The sequence below is a fragment of the Notamacropus eugenii genome, chromosome 5 (assembly GCF_028372415.1).
Source record: "Notamacropus eugenii isolate mMacEug1 chromosome 5, mMacEug1.pri_v2, whole genome shotgun sequence".
In the NCBI taxonomy this organism is placed as follows: domain Eukaryota; kingdom Metazoa; phylum Chordata; class Mammalia; order Diprotodontia; family Macropodidae; genus Notamacropus; species Notamacropus eugenii.
The window spans coordinates 139,542,447-139,566,749 of record NC_092876.1 but is presented as its reverse complement, the minus strand read 5'-3'; the positions used below and the strand labels follow the sequence as shown (position 1 = coordinate 139,566,749).

At 36.8% G+C, this 24,303-nt stretch overlaps 1 protein-coding gene across 4 annotated transcripts in view; it reads right to left on the bottom strand.

The window, feature by feature from the left end:
* USP28 (ubiquitin specific peptidase 28) overlaps positions 1 to 24,303 on the bottom strand; it is a 70,356-nt gene that overhangs the window by 20,632 nt on the left and 25,421 nt on the right. For all 4 annotated transcript variants that reach the window (XM_072611067.1, XM_072611069.1, XM_072611070.1 and 1 more), the window contains exons 4-13: positions 10,177 to 10,282; positions 9,420 to 9,579; positions 8,157 to 8,243; positions 7,318 to 7,455; positions 4,998 to 5,071; positions 4,094 to 4,170; positions 3,553 to 3,701; positions 1,741 to 1,868; positions 1,361 to 1,456; positions 83 to 241 (exon numbers count right to left, since the gene is read on the bottom strand). In XM_072611067.1, coding sequence (XP_072467168.1) covers positions 83 to 241; positions 1,361 to 1,456; positions 1,741 to 1,868; positions 3,553 to 3,701; positions 4,094 to 4,170; positions 4,998 to 5,071; positions 7,318 to 7,455; positions 8,157 to 8,243; positions 9,420 to 9,579; positions 10,177 to 10,282 — 1,174 coding nt within the window. The remainder of the gene's footprint in view (positions 1 to 82; positions 242 to 1,360; positions 1,457 to 1,740; positions 1,869 to 3,552; positions 3,702 to 4,093; positions 4,171 to 4,997; positions 5,072 to 7,317; positions 7,456 to 8,156; positions 8,244 to 9,419; positions 9,580 to 10,176; positions 10,283 to 24,303) is intronic.

Below are 24,303 nucleotides of genomic sequence, written 5' to 3'. Positions count from 1 at the left end.
CTGTTCAGTCCACCCATGATTCAGCTTCTGAATTACTTAATAGCATAACACCACACCCTACCACCACAAGAAGCTCAATCACCTTTTATTGGCTGTCAGGTCAGAAATGGGGCAGTGGAGAGATGAAGCACAGCCTGAGTGAGACGCTTCCTCAGCAGGTTTGGTGCTGGCAAACTCAAGGACGTACTGCAACATATCAGGGAGGGGGAATCGAGCCGGGCCAGAGCCATACTTCACATACCTAGGAAACAACACAAACACATGCTTTGACAGCCAAAGTTGCTCTGTGTTTTCTGCTGCTATGTTTTCTGAAACAAATTCAGGATCATTGTTGTGGAGACCCAATAAAAAGGCTCATATCAAAGCACAATAAATATCTGGAGGACATAGATAGAAGCCTGGGAAAAATATCCAGAAGGAAAGCTATTCTGAAGAACAAGATCATGATGACCAACACAATTTTTCATATACCTCACAGATGAGTAAAGAAATTCAGAGTACTTCAAGCAGGCTCCTACTCTCTAAGTAACTACGTCAGCTGTCCCATATTGCTGGTACAGCACAGTGTGGTTCTACGTTGATGGGAGGGAGTTAAATATCTCAAAGAGAAATAAACACTTCATTAGAGTTGTCAGAAAAGGCAAAACAATGAAGCTGGTCTAGAGAAAGAATGCAATGATTTCGCAATGCCAATGATAATTGAACCCCATGCAAAATCGAGTTATGATTGTGTCTTAATTTGAAGGATTTCTTATCTATTCTTTCTAATATTTATACCTGTTTTCGTTCCAATAGCAAATCCTGATTGTCATTCAGTCAGCAAACTCCAGGGTTTAACAGTTATGGGATGGGAATGGGTGGACATGGCATGAGGTGATGTAACTGTTTTGATCTTTTGCTTTGCTTGTAAAAGTAGCAGTAAAGAAACTAGGAGCCCTGGGTTCCAGTTCCGGCTCTGCCATTTTTTGTGTGACTTTAGGCCAATCCTACATCCTTACCCTCAGAGTCATTTTCCTCACTTGTACAGTGAAAGGGATAGGGTTTAGATTCTCTAAAATATTACATCTATTTATAACTTCTTTCTTGAACATTGTGAAAAAACAACAGTTAAGACATACAACTCTGCATTAACTATTTTTTCTCTGTAAAATTTTAAACCAAACTTTTAAATTCTTAAGCTTATTAATCAGGGGGAAAAACATCCAACACAGCCATCCAACACCATACAGCTATTTCTGATGCTGCAGAGCAATAAAAAAAAAAAATCTCTAAACTAAGTCTGGCAATGTAAACTAACAGCTTATGACTGTTATCATTTAGAGTGTTTACGTTCTTGATTTTTAAGCTGCAGATGGCTTACCTTTCCAACTTTTGCTGCAGAACTTTAACTTCCTCTTTCAACTTCCGAATGTGTTCTCTCTTAGTTCGAATAAGCTCTTTGCTGCTATACATATACCTACCGAAATTATAGTAACTTAAGAAAATAATAATCTCATGAATATGCTTCACATCAATATTTTAAAATTCCTCTAAGTAGTAATTCTTTCAGGAAATAAAAAGAACAAAGTTGTATTTTAAGTACATACACATACTACCTTGGCTTCCATTTTTACCTGCTTCTTTTTTCCCTCCCAAATGGAGTAAGAACTCTTCACTTAAAGTATATTTATTTCTATAGCTGGAATTCAACACAAAGGTAGTCTGCAAAATAGTAAATGACAAATGAATGGAGAGCCTCACCTATCCATATAAATAATCTGAGGAAATTCCAGCTTATTGTGAATTTTCTCTGGTTGACCTAGGGATTGATTAAATTCAAATCTGGAGAGTTCAAAGGTCAGCACTGGAGGTAGCTTTGTAAACCATCGCTGTCAGAAACAGAAATTAAAAGGAAAAGAAAAATCAATTTCAGAAAAGAGCAATGTTCATATTTAACATCAACAATCATATACCTCCCAAAATTTTCTTCTTTAAAACTAAAGAACTCCTGCTAAACAGACATGAGAAGGACCTTCCTCCTCTTCCTCAAATATCCAAGGAAATGGTCTATTATAATGGAGCTCACTCAATGAAGAAGTTAAATATCTCTCAAAAGAAAGAATTTACTATAAGTTCCATTTTATGCAGGTTATCATTTATCCAATATAACTAGGAGATGGATGAACTAGCATGGATTCATACAAAGATAATGGATGTATACAAAGTAGCTAAGGCTAGTTTGTAAAGCAGCAGACATTCAAAAGGTATCAGACACTGATATAAGTGCAAGTCTGTCTCTCAATAGGATAAAGAGGGAAATATTGGGAATGTAACGTGCAAACAGGCATAAATAATTGCTATTTCTCACTGTTCAAACTTCTGGCAACTCTTTCAATTCCTATAGTGCTATCTGACGATGGTGGTGGGAGACACTTAATTTATCAAAATTATTAAAAAATATTTGATGATTGCCATGTGTTCATAGCACAAGAATGACAATTACAAAAGGACACGTTCTATTTAATGTAGTATATAGCAAGTCACAGCTTCACTTGGATAAAGATATTAATAACTGAGCAAAAACTTACTATTTTCCCTGCAGATACCTTGTCCTTAAACAAAATATTGAATCTAGGCAATATAAGGATTCTATAATCACCACAGAAATTAAACTTAAGCACACAGGATATTTTTCCAGTCATTTAAGGATACCTATATCCTTGAATGAAAGACCTCCAGATCGCTAAATATCTTAACAACATTACTTTCAAGTGTTTCCAAGGACACAAAGATTGCATACATGGTATAAGCCACAAAGCATTTTAGAATGATAGGTCTTCATCAATATTAGGAAACATTTTTCTGAAAATCTAGGGAGGTATAAGTTCCAAGTATCCCGTGAATGACATTCCATTTCTAATCTTGTTGTATAAATGTTTCCTTAAGGCTTTGTTGTGGGTTTCCCTACATTATGTCAAGAAAGCTTCTTTTTCTTTCTTATAGTAACTGAGTTGACTCTTCAATACTGTGGCTAAATAAATGAAAAGTGCCTTTAATGCCGGCACTGGAAGCTTGATCTGAGGTCTTGAATTTATCTCATGTTTCTCACTACCACCCCCTACCTCTCTTTCATTATCTATCACCTAAAAAAATAATGATAAAAAAATACTGGCAAGAGAATTTAATATTAAAAAGGTGATAGGAAAAATATTCTAAAGAGTTAAGCACGTACTTTTTTACCCTCCAAAAATATGGAGGTAATAGGTTCTCCCTATTTAGGTAAAGATTGGCTTCAAAAAAAAAAACAAAAAACTGGATCACACTCAAAGCATGAGATGTAGTATATGATTTTTAAATGGCTAAAGAAATCTCTCACTTATAATAAGCAATTTTTCTGCCAAAAATATTCATCCTCACTGACTCAAATGTATGACTTTTGCTCAAAACCTGTTAAGTATCAAGCAAAATGATAGGTTTTTATTAAGTGAAAGGAAAGAGTCCCCTTCCAAAGACCTCAGCCTTATTTGACTGACACTTTGTCCTTTGCAGAGCAAATAAAAACATCAAACTAACCTCTTGTCCATACTTCACTGAATGATCAGGAGGAAGCATCTCCATCTCCCCCTCTACCATGGCTCCTTCCAAACATTCATCCAAGTTCCGATAACCATTTACCTGAAGGGGATACTGGCCAAAGGTTTCATTGTTGCAAAAGGTCTTACCTGGAAGAAAATTGGACATAAAAAAAAAACAAAACACCTTACCTACATCATCTGCCTTCTGGTCCCCAAAACACTATTTTACAGAATCTTCTGAGAATTGGAATAATTTCTGGTGAATCAGGAAGTAGAAGTCACTTAATATTTTGTAGCAAGCATGCAGCTTAAATAAGTCCCCAGTGGAGGACATTAACAATTTTCCCAAAGCAGAAGGTCCTTAAAATGTGTCCTTCCCAGGACAATATGGCTTTGTATAGGACTAAAACCTCTGAGGAACAAAAACTATAATAAAAGATGTTCTTAATCAGATAATTTCACCTAGAACCTGCAATACTATATTCCAGATCACAAATCAGAGATCCAGAAGTGACAACCAATCAGAACACAGCATTTACCTTCATGAACTCCTTCAGTCAGGAAAGTGCCATAGAAAAGCTGAACCATTGGGTTTTCAGATTTGTTCCTAGGACTGCTGCTTACAAAAAGACAGAGAATTCTTATCATATGGTCCATAACATTAAGCCCTCCCATCATTTAAAGGTGAAAATTATTTAATTTCTACCAACCCCAAAAGAGCAACATATAAAACAAATAATATATCACTTTTGTGAAACCTTTCAAACAAACATATCTTTTTCCTCATGTGTCTTCTACCCCAAAAGGGACACAGGATACAAAATGAAAACCAGACTCCTTCCTACTTGCCTAGTTTAAATTGTTACTGGTAAGTGAGTAGCTGTTCGTAAGGCTGCTTTTCTAATATACACATTTTCACCTAGGGAGTCAAAGAATTTTAGGGATCAATTTCCTAGTACCTGGATAAGAGAGGGACATCTGTTACTAATCAGGAATTTCATTTCTGTCAAAACTGAAATGGCTAATGTTGCCACCACCCTCACCAATCCCCACCCAATAGGAGTAACCTAGGAATAGTTACATATTATAAATTAATGCCTAAATTAATGTCTTCAACTACAATTAATGCTACTATGTTCACACCATAGATTAATCTGTGTGTAACATGGGAGGTAGCTGTTTTAAAGCAGTAGCCAGGGACTATGAGGTCAAAGAATATCAGAAGGGGAAAGCTATCATCTCTGAGAGAAGAGGCAATTTTGACTGTCAATGATCTGTGGGTAGTAAAATCTATAAGAGCTGGTGAAAATAATTTATTTCTCCCAAGAAAGCAGTTAGGATAAGTTTTCAAGATATCCTAGTTCATAAAAAATTGAAATTCTCTAGGGGAAAAGTAGGGATGGAGAAAGAAAGGGATGGCAAAGTCAAAATCTTAATACTCACTTGACATTAACAGCAAGCTGGAATGCATCCTCCAGCCAATCTAGGAGCTTGTGGGTGAATTCACTCACATCTTGCTGTAAAAGGTGAGAATGTAGATACATTATTATGTTCAAGAGGAATGAAAATTTTCCTTTTACCCACAAAGTAGTAAGAAAATTCTTACTTAAGTACATTAGAACATGAATGCTTCTTTAGGAATGAGTTTAATTTTACTGATCAAACACTTATTAAATGCTCTCTATGTGTTAAGCACTCTGCTAAGTGCTGGGGATACAAAAAAAAGGAGCAAATACATTAGAGCAGGGGGTGTGGGAGGTGGGAGACAGGACACTGGACTCAGTCGGGGAAGAACAGGGAGAGGAAGGGCAGGCAATTTAAGGAACTGAAGACAGAAGGTAAGCTTCAGAGGCCTTTTTGGGTGAAATTCACCCTCCCTGCCAAATGCAATTGTAGCCAAAGGAGCTGAACCCCTCAAAAAAAGGAGGGGTATCTGAGAGTAACAAAGACAACAAACTCAAAACTTAATTTAGTTATACAGATGCTAAAGATTATCCTTGAGCAAAGCCAATACAAGTCAGGAAGCATGTATCTGAAAATGCTAACTTTCTAGGAGTACTAAAATCATGGAATGAGAAAACAGGGACTCCCTGTGGTTAGACAGTGAGAGCAAAGTTAGAAAGAATCTTGGGGCTTTTAAAGAAACTGGTGGGGCAGAAAGCAAGGCGCAGCTTTGAAAGCACAGTCAGAGGGGAGGAGCTAATTAGATGCAGCACATCAGTCAAGCAACCATTTCATACAAGGCACTATGCTAGATGCTGAGGATATGAAGACAAAAAAGAAAGCAATCCCTACCCTCAGGAAGCTTTTATCTATTTTGGGAAGGGTAGGTGAAACATGTATACAGATAAGTAAATACAAGTTTATTTGAAAAATAAAACAGCCCACACTGGGGTTTCAAGAAAAGCTTCTTCTAGAAGGCAGCACCTAAACTGAGTCTTAAAAGAAGTTAAAGATTCTAAGAGGTAGAGGCAAAAAAGGAGAGTAATCCAGGTCTGAGGGCACAGCCTGTGCAAAGGCAGAGGTGAAAGAGGTAACATCAAGTTTAGGAAAGAGCAAACTGAAGATTCCTGAACAGGAATGACATGGCACATAGATAACATGATCCTTTTAAAGAGATGCCAGAAAAGCTGCTGAACTGGGAATTGGGGGCCATAATGTAAACAGAGTAGTCTTGGCCTGGGACTAAAAGAACACTAAGGCCTAAAAAGAAAGGAGTTTGTTTTCACAGTGAACAAGAGAAATGAAGCCACTCATGGCCTTAGAATGCTAGAGTAAAGGATGTATAAATGTATAAACGAACATGAAAGCCTCCTTTATCTGTGTACCTATAAACTACCTAGTCTGTGCTCTCAAATTCCCTCATACTTGCTAACACTCCCAGTTTGAGTGATTTAAATGGCTGAAGGTCAAATAAAGTGGTATCATCCAGGGGGAGATAACAGTGCTTGGTATATAATAGGCACCTAACAAATATTTCCGCTGAGCAGAAATTAAGTAAAAGGTCCATGGATCCAGGGGAAAATTCTTGTTTCCCTTCATAAGAGGTGGCAGCAACAAAATCTTCTGGACAGCCTCATAGCTGGAGACTACCCTGAGCTGGTCCATTGTGTTCATTCTGAGCAATGAAATCTAGCCCAAGTGGCCTTCTCTCTGTTCTTGATTCACAGCACTCAATCTCCCATCTCCATGCCTTTGCACAGGCTGACTCCCACATAATCATGTTCCCTCTTCAGCTCTGCCTCCCTGAATCCCTTTCTTCCTTTAAGATGAAGTTCAGGCACAAGCTTTTGCATGAAAGCTTTTCTGATCTCCCTCCAAATGCTAGTACCCTCCTGTCCATAGTACTGTGGATTTGAGTCTTTTGTGTAATATGCATGTAAACATAAATGTATATATATGATTGTGTATTTATTAACTCTATTTCCTCAGAATGTAAGCACACCAGGAGTAGGAAGTGCTTCACTCTTTCTCTTATATACCTATGCTTAACACAGTGTGGAGCACATGATGAATACTTGTTATTGACTGACCATGGCACGTGCATTTTTCTCCCTGCCTATTTTCTTCTTCCTCCTTGAATGCCTATGCTTTAAGGTTGTCCATAAGTCACATAAACACCCATATTAGACACCCATTTTCTGAAGCTAAAGTAGATGCTGATCCTTGGAATAAAGCAAAGTCAGTGAAGTATCAACAAAGGATAACTGAAAGAACTTTTTTCAGGATGCTTTGGGGCAAAAAAAAATTACTTCCTTTGTACCTGCTGTTCATCAGCTGATCGGAATGCTCCCTTTAAGAGATCCAGGGCTGCTGAAGGGTCTACAAATTTACGATTTGATCCCATCATTAAAGCAAACAGATATTGAAGCTCCTGCATAAATACAATATTTCTTTTTTCCTGTGGGAAACACAATATATAAGATAATTATCATTTGATGTAGGGAATTAAGTATTTCGAAAGAAAAAGTGTCAATGACCACTCCCTAAACTGTATTCAACCCAATTCAGGAAACAGCCAGGCCCTGAAGTATAGAACAGAGACCAATAAGGCCTGTGTGATTACTGCTAAACTTAATGAGGTCTTTAAGTTGCAGTGACAATCTTGGCTGAGGACCAACCATATGATCATTCTCTGCAGCTGCTGTCAGGGAAATACATAACCAGGAGAAATCTAGAGAATTATTAGACCCCCTAGTTGAAGGCTCAGTCCTTTGATAAGAATAGATTACTCTCTCTATTTCAAGAATGTCCAGGCCTCTGGAGAATTTGGGTTGAATAACTAATTAAGTCTCACTGAGGGATGTCCCAAAATAGAACAAATGTTTCGAACTCTTCTATTCTGAGTCCCAAAGGCAAATGGATATTGAAGCTAAAGGTTGCAAGGTGACTCTCACAACTAGCATTCTTTTAAATTCTTCCCTTCTCATAATCACATAAATTTAAAATCCTATGTAATTTTTAAAAATCTGTTTTATGTCACAAGAGAAGAAAATTTGGCATTCAAGAGAAAAAAACAACTGCTAGGACAAATCAAAGAGGATCCTCTAAGCTGAAAGGAATTCAGTCATTAATTATGGAAATCACTCAGTACCAACTTACCGTGTGGCTCCGGCAATTTTCAAGTATATTTTGTGGAAGACTATAGCCAAGAACAAGTCTTCGAAATTCAGATAGTTGAAAGAGAGACTAGGAAAAAAAATGGTACAGCTAATAACTTTCACCTCAAAATACATAAAAAAAAATCCCACATATTTATGTATTTACTTTTCACATACACTTCAAAAGAGAAGAAAGCATTCTGTTCATTAACATTAAGTAAAAACTCATTATATATAAATAAGTATCCTGTTTATCTATTCAATAATGTTTATTAAGAACGTTGTACTGTTTAGTAAGACTTGTGTACCTTCTGCTTATTAGCTGATCAGAATGCCCCTTTACAAAGATCAGAACTGCTGGATCTCTTAAAGACCTCACTATTGTTCTAGGCTCTGGAGGACACAAAATCTAACTCCTTAAGAAGCTTATGCAGTAGTTGAGGGAAGAGGAGAGCACCAGGCATTCAAATGGTTTATTCTTCCCCCAGACTGCTATCAACCTGAAGAAGGTAGGCAGAAATAGATTCTAAATCTGAAATAAGAGGAACATCTTTATCTCCGCAGATATACTCAGTATAATAGAATGTTTTCATTCCTAACTTTCACTTCAGAGAACTTAAATTCATCCTCAATGGGCCCCTCTCCAATGACACTACAGAAAACAGATTCAAAAGGAAACTAAAATCTGACACAGTAAATAAATCATCAATCATTAAGATGATCTGGTAAAATTTCAATTTGATAACAAATTAGCAACTATAATCTGATCTACAAAGTGCTATGCTGAAAGTGAGTATTTAGAGCTGGAAAAGAATCCTCTAAGGCTACCTAGTTTATCCCTATCGTAAAGAGAGGAAACCGAGGACCAGAGAGTTAAGTCATTTGCTCAAGGTCACACAGATAGAGTCAAAAGCTATACCAAAAAAATTTATTTGAATCACTTTCTAAATCCAGTTTAAGAAATGAAGAAAAAATTCTGTCATTATTTCTGATCCTGGAACTACAATTACAAAACGCCCACAAACAAATATAATTCATATGATCTTCTTAAAGATTTTTATCTTCATCTGATTTAGTCCCTAGGATATCTGGTCTTCAAAATTCCCAAAAGAAACCAATTTCAACAAAATCCAGTGACACATGAAAAAGCGTTGTTAATCATTTTAGATCATTATTCCAATTTTAAACATATATTCTTCACATTTAAGCTTGGTGATACAGATTATGTGCCTAAGATTTTCTAAAAAACTGGAGAGTACTCTACCTGTATAACAGCACTAAACCAACAGGTGTTGCCAACATTTTTAAGTCCAACTGGCCAACCATCCACTCTCCTCCAGTCATTGGGGTTGGGGTTTTCTCCCCAGACTTCACAGCGTTTCCTTTTTGAACGTTTATTTTCAACAGTAGTTGCTTCCTGAGTCCTGTGTTGTCCCAACACACACATACACACAAAATCAATAACTGAACTTGGCAAATTAGTAGTTGACATTTCTGTAGTGTTTTACAGTTTACAAACTGTTTTATCTACCTTATTTCATTTGTGGTAAATTCCAGTGACCTTTTGTAAAGAGATCTAAGTTTAAATGAACTACATAATCACCGGTTACATATGAAATAGATTCATACACTTGGGAAAAAAATCAAGGAATAGGTTTACTTACAAGGAATAGGAATACATACATATTATTAGTTTAAAAAAAATCAAAAAATTCACTGACTCATGAAATTGATAATGCTGATTCTAACATAGTCCATCACAGAATTATTAAACACAGAATTATTTGAGGATTATTAGATGAAAGAATTAGGGGTTATCAGAAGGCAGAAGGCAACACTCACAAAAGAGGTTCCTCAGACCATATCCTGGGTGAAACTCAAATTGTTCTTATATTATCTGGAAACAGATAATATTTACATAACGTTTTGAGGTTTACAATGGGTTTTAAATACCCATTATATTGTTCCTTTTGATAATTCATACTAACTGGGGATTTAAAACTGTAAATTAATTCAATAACCTGTTGTGATCTCTTCCATCAGCTTGAATTTTTGGTGACTCTAGTAGACTCAAAGCAATGGCTGCCTGAAGATCGTCTTTATTATCATGTGTTGGGTCAATTACTTCTGTAAAACAAACAAAGATGCGTCTTGTTTTCTTTATACGTTGGCATAAAATGAGGCATATTCTTTGAACTAAGAGAATACATTCACACATTCCAAATATAGAATCCCAAGTATGCAACAGACAGGCTACACTGTGTTATTATCACACCAGGTAGACATATCTCTCCCACATGACTGCACTTTGAATCTATGAATCCCAGTTCTAAGTGACCTCAAAAATCATCTAGTCCAATCAAGTCCATTCAGCCTTCTGCAGACCTTTTGGAGGGAGAGGAATCCACAACTTTCCCTTCCCAGGCAATCCATTTTATTTTTGTAAAGTAATTGTTGGAAAATTTTTTTCCTTTATAGTTGGTCTACATCTACCTCTACAATTTCTACTTACTAGCTCTAGGTTCTGTCTTCTGATGGGCAAATTGTGACTTCTACAAAAGGGTGGCATGGTCCTATAAGAACAGTGTCACCTAAAGCTCAGTATGAACTGAGGTTGGGGATAAATGTTCACACAAACAAAAAGAGTGTACTCAGATAACAACATTGAAAAAAAGGATCCTGAATATCCAGTACTCTGAAACTCAAAGATCCAGGGAGAGTTTAATTAACCCCTGGAAGCTGAAGTCAGCAGAGCAACCCAGATGACCCAGGGCAAGACCGAATGGCTCAATCATCCCTCCCCAAAAACACAACATGGGGTAGAGTCTGGCACAAAGAACTAAACTTGGAGACACTGGAGGGTATCAAAAAATTATTGCAAATATAGAGATCTCTCAAAAGGGAAGAAAAACTCTAAACAGCTACAAGTAGTGACTCAGAGGAAAAAGTGGATTTTCCAGAAGGACTGAATAACTAGAAGAAATGTAAAAAGCTCTGGAAGAAAGAACTGGAGAGTAAGTAGCTTAGAAGAGAAAATAGAAAACCTTACCTAAGAAATGAACTCCCTAAAAAATAGAATAGGTAAAAAAAAAAATCAATCACTCCATGAGATAGCAAAAAAAAAAATAACAATTTTAAAAAATTTTATAGGAAATTTAAGATTCTTTATATTTATATATGTGTACACACACACACTCTCTCTCTCTCTCTCTCTCTCTCTCTCTTTCTCTCACTGTGTGTGTGTGTCTCTCTCTCTCTGACCTGGAAAATAGATCAAGAAGAAGTAATTTAAGGACATTCTAAAAAATATGATTAAAAATAAAGAAGCCTGGATATATATTTCAAATCATAAATCATAAATGAAAACTGTATTAACCAGAGGTCAAAATGAGGACAGAAAGAATTCAATAATCATCTCCTGAGGGAAACCTGCCCCCCCCCCAAAATAAGAGTCCCAAGCATGTCACAACCAAAATCCAGAGTTCCTACATCAAGTAAATTAAATAAATACTGCAAGTACAGTTATCCCTTCAACATCATGGGGGTTAGGAATGCAGCATTCCCGCAATCTGGAACATTTTTGTCCCTCCTTTTGTACCAGAGAAAAAGTCAGAATTTCTTCTTTTTGTTTAATGAGGTGTTCACAATATTAAAATATAAAATATGTTGATATTATACAATACTGTACATATATTTTATACACTTCTGAGTTTCTAAACTTTTTCTGTGTCATCTGCTGGCCTTCATATATCGTTTGTGGCTACCACAAAATGCCCCCCAAATTCCCATTCTCTTCTGCCGACCCACAATATATCGAAACTGCAATGGGGAAAGTAGTGATGTGGGATAACTGCATCCAGAAATAAACAGCTCAAACATGTAGGGACCACAGTGAGGATCAAACTAGGCCCAAGAGTTACCACTAAAAACTCTCAGGTACTTTCAAAGTCTCCACCTTAGGGTTTTCTGATCATCTTAGGGCTTTCTCAAGTGAGCCCTCCACTCTTCTTTTCTCAGGACACAAGAGACCTGTAGGATACCTGTGTATGTCCCTTGAGTTGCTAGTAGAGCCCCCTTTTCCTGCAGTCTGTCAAATCAAGTCAAGATGAATTTATAAAGAGCTTACAATTTGCTAAACACTATGAATACAAATACAAGCAGAAAGTGCCTGCCCTCAAGGAGTTTATATTCTAATGAGGGAAGACTACACATAAAAGGGAACTTTAAAAAGGGTAAAGACAACACTTAAAAAGGAGCTGATAAGGGGAAAAGAGCCCCAGGTGAAGAAAAGTCTGAAGAGACAGGAGGAACTTGGAGAGGATGAAGACATAGCTGACCTGGGCATTTCCCTTAAAACGGAAGTTGACAGGTACCAGTTATCAAAAGAAAGGACTCCAGGGGCTCAGTCCTTTCAGTGTGAGAAGTCCAGGGATGGAATGAACTTCCAGAGGAAGGAAGTCTCTGTGATGGCAGAGAAAGTTTGGAGAGGTTGGATTGGAGACTAGAGGCTTCTGGCTAATCTCTTGGCAGTTCTGGGGTAGAAGGCACTTACATCTCCATGTTTCTCACCGAGTTTTCTTAATCATTATTTGGTCTGGTGTAGGATTCGGTGTTTTGCTAGCACAGTCACATGGGAGCTGAGCAATCTGCCTCCAGTCAGGCAGCCATCTTGGCAGGAAGTTTTTCATGGTGCTTTCTCTCAGCCTCTTACACTGAACCGTAATTTTCAACTTCAGGGATTTTTGACTCATTTTCCTTCACTGCGAAGTGCTTAAAGTACTGGCTCTAGACTATCTACTAATTTCTCTTCCTCTGTCTTTTTTTATAGGCTTCTTTGATGGTTTTTCACGGGTGTTCTTTATCTGTTTGTGCTTCTATCAATCTCTTTCATTTACCTTAGAGAGAGAGCGAGACAACAGGCCCAGTGATGATGTGTTATACCTCCAACCTCTGCTGCCTATTTATTCTCTCTTCTCTCCTAGTGATCTACCTCATCACCTAATAGGGCTGGGCAAGATCTTTATCCCTCATGGACTAGATGATTAGTTGGGTCATTGCTGCAAGAAGACTCTGAAAAGCTACTATGTCTGGGCTTACTACTTTTGCCAGCCCCAATCATTTGGGCTCTGTCCTACTCTCAGCAACCAACTTTATTCTTTCTATCCTTAGGCTAACGGAATTCATTGCCCAATACCCTGGCCTCCTTCTCCACCTTTCTTTTAATTCTTCTATCCCATTCCTTTCCCTCCAGTACTGTTTCAAAGTTCTAGCACCATCTGAAGTGCCCTCCTGGTTCCATGGTCAACAACTTTCTTCCCTATCCCTTAAGCCTGCCCACTGAGCTAACTGATTTAACTACCCTAAACCCCTGAAAGGCTTAGGTAAGGTACAGGGTAGTACAGTCAGGACACTGGAAGGGAAGAGAATCAGAGACTATTTATTCAAAGTTAGGCCGTTTTTCTACCTGGACTCCACAACTGTGGCCTATGAAGTAGCTTTTTCTAAATTTTGTTTCTTTGTAAGAATTGGGGGTGACTAACTTTGTTTTCTTCTCATAACTGGTTTTTGATCTTTCCTTTCTTAATGATATGGGGTATAAAAAAGGAAATGGAAAAACTGAGCCTGCCCTAGACAGCCTCTCACTCCACAATTTTCTTAGGATAGCTCCCTCTCTAAGTTCCTTAATCTCTATTTATGACCATGATCAAGATCTCCTCTATTTTAAAAACCAAAAATCTTCCTCCGACCCTCCTACTCCCTTCCATGCTATTAGTCACTATCTCTCACCACCCACTTACCTTTCAACCCTTTGCAATAAGATTTCCATTTTCACTGCTTTAATGAAATTGCTCTCTCCAAAGTCACTAAGGATCTCCTTTTTCAAAGAATTTATGATCTTTTTCATCTGTATCCTTTACATGTCTACAGCATGACATCTTTAATCACTTCTTCCTTCTTTAAACTCTCTCATCCTTTGTATTTTGTGATAATCTTTTTATTCTCTCCTTTCCTATATGAGTGCTTCTTCAGCATCTTTAAACAGCTCATTTTTTTTTCTATCAGCTAAATGTGACAGTCCCAAGCAAGGCTCTGCCTTTGAATAGTTTTTTCTTTTCTCTCTTCCTTGGGGATCTGATTCAGCTTCATGGCTTTAATCATCACTCTATAAATGATTCCCAAATCACTATTTTCCCCGAGTCACAGGATCATATTTCCAATAGCACATTGGAAATCTTTATAATTCAAACATGGTATAGAGGATAGAGCACTGAACTTGGGAATCAGGAAGACCTAGGCTTATATTCTGCCTCAGACACTAAACTAGCTGCTTAGGCAAGTCAAATCTTTCTGTCTGTTTTCTCATTTGTAAAATGAAGGGGTTGTGTCCCTCAGTGGTCTCTAAGGTTGTTCCAGTTCTAAATTTGTAAGATGTCTAGAAAGTCACTTTGGAGCCAGATTGTGAAGGTCCTTAAATGTCAGGCTAAGGACTTATAGTGCTATATCCCAAATTGAATTCAGCAGCTTCCCTTACAAAAGCTGCCCTTCCTCTTAACTTCCTCCTTTATGCTGATCATTCAAATTTAAAACCTGTCATTATAGACTGACTATCAAACTGAAGGTCTACAGAGCCATTGTGCTGATCTCGTTGTATGCCTATGAAAGCTGTTCAGCACTATGCCAGGAACCACTTCCATTCGAATTGTCTTAGGAAGATTCTGAAAAATCACCTAGCAAGTTAAGGTACCAGACACTGAGGTCCTTTCTTGAACTAAATTGCCAAGCATTCAAACTCGACTGCAGACAGTGAAACTCCAATAGGCTGGCCATGTTCTTCAAATGCCAAACACACACTTGCCAGAAAGACCTCACATAGGGCAAGCGCTCACATGGTGGTCAGAAAAAAAATCAATACAAGGTCACTCTCAAAGTCTCTCTTAAGAACTTTGGAACTGACTGTGTGACATGGGAAACACTGGTATAGGAATGAGTACCCAGCATGGCGTGGCCTCATCAGAGAAAGTGCTGTGCTCTATGAACAAAGCAAAATTGAAGCAGCTCAAAGAAAATGCAAAATGCCCAAACTTAGATAATCTACTCCAAATGTTCACCCGGACTATTTGTGCCCAACCTATGATTGATAGAGTCTTCCTAGCTCCTGTAAGTCTGATCAGTCACAGCTGGACAAACTATAACTTGACTCTAACAGTGATGTCATTTTGAAGACATTTTGAGAACAAAGGATAACAACCAACCAACCAACCATACCTTACCCCCAAGTAGAACATAAACTACTTGAGAGAAGGAACTTTTATGTGACTTTCATTTTGTCAGTCTCTTGAACTCCATTCCCACAATGCCAACTGCTGAATATCCCATCAGTATCTCAAATTCAGCATGCCCAAAAAGGACCTCATCTCTCTCAATCTAAGAAATCTGCTCCTTTTCAGAGTTCTATTTGTGTTGATGACATTGCAATTCTTCTATCAGTCCAGGATTACAATATGAACTATCCTGGACTATTCCCTTCCCAACAGTTTCCATTTCCAGTTAGTTACCAAATCTTATTGTTTTAACCTTTATAACTTCTCATATTTATTCCCTTTGCTCCCTTAACATGCCACTGCCACTACCCTACTTCAGGACCCCAGTACTTCTCAACTAAACTGTCACAATGATCTCCCAACTCATCTCCCTACTTTTTCAGTCTCTTCTGCCTTCCTCTAATCATTCGTGGATGTCCGAATAACCTTCCTAATGTGCATCTGATTTATATCATCCAAAACCTTCAAGGATTTACTGAATCAAATCTAAACTCCATAGCTTGGCACCTCCACAATCTAGCTCCAACACAATTTTATAAACTTCTTACATGATTCCTCTCCATTCACTCCATACTCTACTCAAAATAAAGTACTTCAGTTCTCATTCTCCCTTTTCCTAGCTCTATGCCTTTGGCTATTTCCATCATCTTGGAATGGTCGTGATAATATTGTTGCCTTTTGAAAGTCTCTCTCTCTCCTATCAAGTCCCAACTGCAGTGCCAACTCTTTTCTGATCCCTCCAAAACAAGTAAATACTTTCTACTTCACTCATATCGTTCTGAAAGGACCTTGTCTCATTCCACCATTCAATTATAACATAATAAAATGATCAGATTGATTCTGTATCTCTTTAAAATTGATCCTATTCACAATTAATTGATTTTGTCCAATTTCTGCCAAAGTCACAGTTCTCAGTCTCTGAACTTAGTTCAGAAATTCAGCTGGTCTGCAATGAGTTAAGTTTAGAAATCCAGTACTCCTGTTAATCATTGTCCTTTTCTTGCCTCAAGGAAATCTGCTACTGTGGTGATCACCAGGGAGTCTGATCTATTACCTGGTATCTTTACACCACCAAGGTATCATTGTTCAAGGATATCTGGTTTGCTATGAAAAGAAGGCTGGTCTTGCAGGTGAACTCAAATAACCAACATTTCTCTTAGTTACTAGAGGGAAGAAGGAGGCTGTTGCTAACTCCTCATTGCCAACTTCCAACCAATCACATTGTCTCCTATGTCTCAATTCTGTAATCAAACATCTTGTCCTCACCCACCCCCAGCAGACTGCCAATCCTATAACCAACTGTATTATTTCCTCACTTACTCTGTTGTATACTTTGTTCTATGCTAATAAAAAGAAGCTGCTAATAAACTGTTACCCTGCTCTGAGAAAACATGCCTCAGTCTACCTTGGGTAATAGCAGTGGGATCAGGCAGAAAGAGCTTCCCGAACTGGGCCCTTTATCAGGATCCTGACCTAATTTTAGGGCTCGGGTAAAACTTTCCACAAAGGGAGAGTTTTATGTTACGGAATATGTGGCTATGAATTGATTCTTTCCCTGAACACTCACAACAGATCTTCTTTGGACAAGAAGCACCTGTTGAAATTTGTTTTGTGTCTCATTTTGTGTTTAAAGTTACAACTTACATATTTGGAAAAAACTGGCAAATTACCTGGTTATATTCTCTGGATCATTAGTAAAATCCTTTGAAGGGAACTGACCCCTCAAAGAAAAGTTTCAAATAGGATTAAGAGATAACCCCTTGAAGGAAAGAAGTCTTTGCCTTCCTTCAAGGAAGAGCTCCAAAGTTTGGGGGGGGGGGTGGTAATTGGAAGGGTATACACCATATTGACATTCCCCAAGTTTGAAAAACTGATAAAGTACTATATTCCTACTGCAAAAGTGGACACTAACTATTTCCAGTGAAGTTCTTAGCCAGGGAGTCTATCTGACTGCTATTGGGATTGTTCTTGTTTTGGAGAACTGAGAAGACCTAGTGAAATATTACTACTGACTCTCCTAGCCAGGATCCTAGGGGAATATCTAAAATACAGAGCAAACTGATTTCTGACTTAATTTTTTCTCTCTGTGGTCTGATCAGCCTGGGGAGGGTGAGACAGCAGGTCTCTGGAGACATCTAGTGTCTAAAGTTAGAATAACAACACCTGTGTTTTTGCTTTTTTTTAGCTGTAAGAACTGTCAGTGTCGTTTAAACTGAACCAGTAAAAAGATTTCAGCAGAGGAAGTACTTAACAAAGGAGAAGTAAAATTTGGAAGGTTGCTACTGAAGCCTCACAGATACAGTAAGGAAACATTGTAACTACTATGTCAGAGTTGTGTGTTTGTTTCTCTGTGTCCGTGTATTTACAATTGTGCCAGAATATGTACGTCTATGCCAAGTTAGTAAGCAAACAGGGCACACAGATAAGAGAGGTAAGATCTCTTCCTCACTTTACAGGATTTTTGGCATCATAAACTAGCCAGAGACTAAAATGTAAGTTCTCTACTATCAATTTCCAAATTGTGGTTTAAATGTTTCATTTTGTTTTTTATAAATGGTGAAATATTCTAGTGAGTTTTGGGTTAATATTTTTTAGAATTTATTTTAAGGAAATTGAGAACGTAATTGTGAAAGTTAAAGGGAAAATAACACTTGGGTCTCTTATCATTCTTTGCCTGCCAAGTAACAAATTTATTTTGTTAAGAGAGGTCATTTCAATGATTAGAGAAGAAGCTGGTCTGAAAGCTGATATTAATGAAGTTTCAAAAGGAAAAAATGTAGGAACTCCCTATCTATTATTTACTCTTTCCTTGTTCACAAAAAAGAGGAAAGTTTGTGTAAATTGAGAAACATCCAAAAAGTAAATAGGTTTTACTGGAATATCTAATTAGATACTTGGGAGTTTTACAAATTAAAGTACAAATCAATTTAGAAAGGATTTTCTTTTTTGAATTGGTGTGTTTTGAATTGAGAAACTTTAACCTGGAAGTTTTACCAATTCAAATTAAATAACTTAGAAATTTTGCAGTAAATTACACTGGACTCTTCATTTCAAAAAATGGATATTAATTGGAAGAGATTTTAGACAATCTGTCAAGAAGAAAATGAGACTTCTACCCATTTTTATACCAGATTATGGACAAGTATTATATGGATTTAGGGTTAAAGCCATTCAAACCATGTGATGCAGAAATTATTAACTCTGTTTCTGCTAATCAATGCTTGATAGGAATTAAGTGGTATATGTATGTTTTCTGCCCTCCATGGCATGGGAAAGGTAAAAATAAACTTAGGAACATCACCATAGATGCGTATGAGAGAAAGAAAAAAGAAAGGGAAGTCACTTTGGGCTAACTTTTAAAGCAAATTTAGAATTTGAATTTTCTAAGAAACTGTCTTGCCTCTTGCCCACAAAAAAAAAAAAGTTTATTTAAGGGAGTAACTTAAATATGAGTGAAATTTAATTTGGAAAAATGTTTTGTATTACTTCTTGAACAGACTAGGCTTTTGTGAGCTGTTAAAGGTTTTTTATAATTGCTAAGAACATCTTAATGGATTTTTGATAGCTTGCAGTCAGGATTAGGAACAGAGTCATGCAATATAAGCCACTCTTCTGGGAAAGTAAGAAAAAGATGAGGTGTTTTCATCTCTGAGGGAATGACAGAATCGTAGCTGATTAGCAATAATTAATAATAAAAACAGCTTAATTATTATAGGTAAATTAATGGCAAAGTTACCTGAGTTGAAATAAACTATGCAACTTTAGGGGTAAAAGTGTTTAATAAGTCACAGGTATTGTTTAATTTTGTGTGCTAAAACTATAAAGGAGAAATTCAGGGAGTGAAGATTAGTTCTATAGATAGTCTGGGATATGACTGAAATCTAAAGAATTTAGGAACTGAGCAAGTAAAAGAAAGTTTAAGAGAAGAACATGACTAAGAAAGGTGTGGTTTTCAAGACCACTGGAGGAACATACAGAGAAATGTAGGAAGACTGAGCATGTTGGAAAGAAAGGTTTGAGGGAGATTTTGGTTTCGATGAAATAAGAAGGATGTGAGAAACATTATTGTTTATTTTGTGGAATAATAAATAAACTGCAACCTGAAATTCCCAGGCTCCAAGCAGGTAAGGCCTGGAGGACCAGTATCGATGCTGTTATAATCATGTCCCTACATCCTCCTTTCAAAGCTGTATTTTTTTTCTTAATATAATAAATCTTCTGGTTGCAATACGTCAGCACTTCTGCACTGCTGTAGGATGCGAGTATATAAGACTTTACCATCTTCAGTCTGAAATTACAGTCACTTCCATATCCTAAACAGTTAAGTAGATAAATACTTGCTACCTGTCAATAGTTATATACTCATGTATAACTTAAGGTTCTTGAAATATCTCAGAATGTTATAGGAATAATTAGATAATGCAACAGAAGTTTGTTGACCAAGATATAAATCTATTAATTAGTAAGATTAAAATCAGAAACATATTCTGATTTGTTTCTAAGGAAAAGATTTTCAGTGCAATCAGTTATCTTGGAAGATGGACTATCTTGTGCTACCCTCAAAGAAGAATCCATTTTTACTCAGGTTCATTATTTAATTTGGAATTAACACCTATATGCAGAGAATGTCCTGAAGTGCAAGCAATTTACATATAGACTGCTCATTTGAGATATACACTGTTCTTTGCATACAATTTGGGATTAATTAGCATATTTACACATCCCATCCTTTAAATGAATTCACTTGTATAATAGAGGTTATCTACTTACAAAGAGTGTTGTTACCTATGTGTTCCTGTAAGGATTAAATCTCCTAAAGGAAAACTGGAATTAATTGGAGTTCTAAATAGTAAAGTGGAAAATTAACTGGAATGGAAAAATTTGAGAAAGCAACAAGATCAGACAATTATATACGTAATTGTAAAAGTTTTTAAGAGTTTTGACTTCTGTGGTACTTTAAAATATTTAGTTTTTGGTTTTTCAGTTATGTGAATTTCTTAAATATATCAACATAATTTGCTAACTTATATCATGAGAAGTTAAATGAAAATGTACTCAATGCTAATCTAAAAAAGTACTTTCAACCTTAGCTTACAGGTCTAATTTGAGAAATACTGAATCATTTACCAGAAAGGCTCATTTTACAGTTCAGATCCTCACAGATTTTTTAAAAAAGTTTCTTCAGTCTTTTGTTGGCAGTGTCTATGTCAGGTACAGGTTTACATAAAAATAGAACTGGTAAGGGGTATTTAAGAGCTGAAATTTTCTGAAGTTTCAAGTGAACTATGGGTTCCTAATCTGATAAGATATGAGCCACGCATTTTTGACCTGGTTTTCACCACAAGAACTAGTTAGGAGAGAAGTAAAATTTAAGAGGGTGTACTAAGTTGTATTGAGATCTGTTTTACAAAAGATTTTAGCAGAAACATGTAAGATTCTCAATAAATGATATGTAACCAGAGAAGCAAATCTACTGAAAAGGAGCCCCCCTTAGGGCTAACCCTGAGAACAAGACCTATTCTAGAATATCCAAGAGATCGGACATTCAATGGACACTGGAAGTGGATCATTACCAAGCTAACAAGGAAACCTGATGTTAGTTAATACTGATGATCATTATTGTACTATTTTGGCTTTTTATTTCACAGTATCTGTCCGCTGAGTTTCCTTGGTTATCTTGGTGACATGTAATTCCACAAAAAAACTTATAAAATTGACCAACATATACGTGATCTATGAGAGACACTGATCAAAGGGTGAAGCAGAATGATCAGATTGATCCCATATGTTTTAAAAATTGATCCTATTTACAATTAGTTGATTTTGTCCAGTTTCTGCATAAGTTATAGTTCATCTTTGAACTTAGTTCAGAAATTCAGTTAGTCTGCAATGAGTATAGAAATCCAGTACTCCTGCTAATCACTGTTCTATTCTTGCTTCAAGGAAATCTACCATCCTTAAGGGATATGGGCGGATACCAGGGAGTCTAGTCTAGTGTCTTTACACCACCAAGGTATCCTTGTTCAAGAATATCTTGTTTGCTATCAAAAGAAGTCTGATCCACTATCTCTAACCCTGCAGACGAACTCAAATAATGAACATTTTTCTCTTAGTCACTGGAAGGAAGGAGGAAGTTGTTGCTAACCATTCATTCCCAATTTCCAACCAAGCCTATTTTCTCCCATGCCTCAGACTTTGGTCTTTCATAAAGCAGTGGATCACTCATTTGCAATAACTCTTTGCTTTCTTCAAGGAGCTCTAAGTCAGGTCTGACTCCTGTTTCATCCATCTTTTGGGTGATATCTTCCATGTTTCTAAAATGCTAAAACATTCTATTACAGTAGTTGTCCATCAGTTGGAAAGTCACTGATTCATCACATCACCTTATCTAGGCATCTGCACTCTTCTTCATACAGTAATTAGTGCATTCTCACATATTCTCCTTTAATCAGCTTTTTTCACTTAACTCCTCTATTCTTCTTTGAAGCATTAAGTTCTTTCAGTTCCTTGATCACCTTTTCTCAAATGAGGCACAGTGTCCTGGAATTTCTCCCTGTAGTTCTCAGCAGTCTCTTCTTTAGGGGAAAAGGTGGAGGCTGCACGCTCCTGAACTGTAATATCAGCTATAGAGAAGGAGGTCGGATCTTCCTTAAGAGTTTGAGAACTTGCTGGTGTTTCTGACAATGGTTTTGTCCCACAAGGTTCTGCAAGTTCTAGGGGTTGAGATTCTTGCAGATGGCAGTCAGTTTTGACAGGAGCACAATGACTTCTCTACATTTAGGATAAATGTGTGGTCCAGCTTCCTTGATCATGGTCACACAAAACTGGCAAAAGTTGAGCCTATATTTGAGGGTAACAGACTTTAAGAAGAATGTCAGACAGATGCTGCAGATGGTCTCCTCTTGGAAACTGGACCAGTGTGACAGCATCCACATTCCTTTTCTTGAAGTTCTTCTTCATCCTGGATTCCCCTGGCTGAAAGCCAAGGACTCTCCTCAGGCAGTGGCTCCTTCCTCTGGAGATCTCAAAGTCCTTCCATGACTCCTGGTTTGCTCCAGTGCTTCAAGTCCAGAAGCTCAGAATTTCTTCTTTGGGACTTTTTCAACAGCCTGGTTACTCCTTTTCAACCTCTTCAAGTCAGAAAATTTCATTAAAGTAGATAATATGATGATATAGAGAACACTAGAGAATCAACTAAAAAAATGCCTCAAATAATTTAACAACTTTAGCAAAGTTGCAGTATAAAAGATAAACTCATATAAATCATCAGCATTTCTTTATGTGACCAACATAGCCCAGTAGCAAGAGATAGAAAGAGAAATTCTATTTAAAATAACTGTAAATAATATAAAATACTTGAGAGTTTACCTACCAAGACAAACCCAGGAACTATATGAATGTAATTACAAAACACTTTTCACACAAATAAAGTCAGATCTAAACTACTAGAAAAATATCAATTGCTCACTGATAGGCTGAGTTAACTGAAGAAAAATGATAATTCTGCCTAAACTAGTTTACTTACTTAGTGCCATACCAATCAAACTACCAAAAAATTATTTGATAGAGCTAGAAAAAAATAACAAAATTCATCTGGAAGAACAAAAAGTCAAACGTATCAAGAGAATTAATGAAAAAAATACAAGGGATGGTGGCCTAGCAAGATCAGATCTCAAACTACATTATAAAGCAGTAATCATCAAAACTATCTGGTGCTGGCTAAGAAATAAAGTGATGGATTAGTGGAATAGATTAGGTACACAAGATACAGTAGTTAGTGGCCATAATAACCTAGTGTTTGATAAACCTAAAGACCTCAGTTTTGGGGATAAGAACTCATTATCTAACAAAAACTACTGAGAAAACTAGAAAACAGAATACAAACTAGGTATAGACCAATATCTCACATGATATATCAAGATAATGTCAAAATGTGTGCATGACTTAGATATAAAGGGTGACTCCATAAGCAAATGAGAAGGGCAAGGAATAGTCTACCTGTCAGAACGATGGGGAAGGGAAGAGTTTATGAACAAACAAGAGATCGAGAGCATAACAAAATGTAAAACATAATTTTGATTAAGTTAAAAACAAAACCAATGTAACCACAACTAGGAAAAAAAGCAGAAAGCTGGGAAACAATTTGTATGGCAAGTGTCTCTTATAAAAGCTTCATTTCTCAAGTATATAGAGAACTGAGTCAAATTTATAAAAATACAAGTCATTGCCCAATTGATAAATGGCCAAAGGATATGAACAAGCAGTTTTCTAATGAAGAAATCAAATCTACTTACAGGCATATGAAAAAATGCTCTAAGTCACTATTGATTAGAGAAATGCAAATTAAAACAACTCAGGTATCACTTCACACCTATAAGATTGGCTAATATAACAAAAAAGGGAAATGATTAATATTGGAGAGGATGTGGGAAAACTGGGACACTAATGAACTGTTGGGAGTTGTGAACTGATTCAACCATTCTGGAGAGCAATTTGGAAGTATGCCCAAAGGGCAACCAAATTGTGCATATCCTTTGATCCAACAATACCACTATTAGGTCTGTATCCCAAAGAGATCATAAAAAAAGAGAAAGGGACCTACATGTGCAAAACTATTTATAAAAGTCCTTTTCATGATGGCAAAATATTGGAAATTGAGGGGATACCCATCAACTGGGGAATGGTTGAACAAGCTGTGGTATATGAATGTAATGGAATACTACTACTGAGCAATTAAGAAATGATCAACAAGCAGATTTCAGAAAAACCTGGTAAGACTTGTACAAACTGATGCAAAGTAAAATGAGCAAAACCAGAAAAACATCA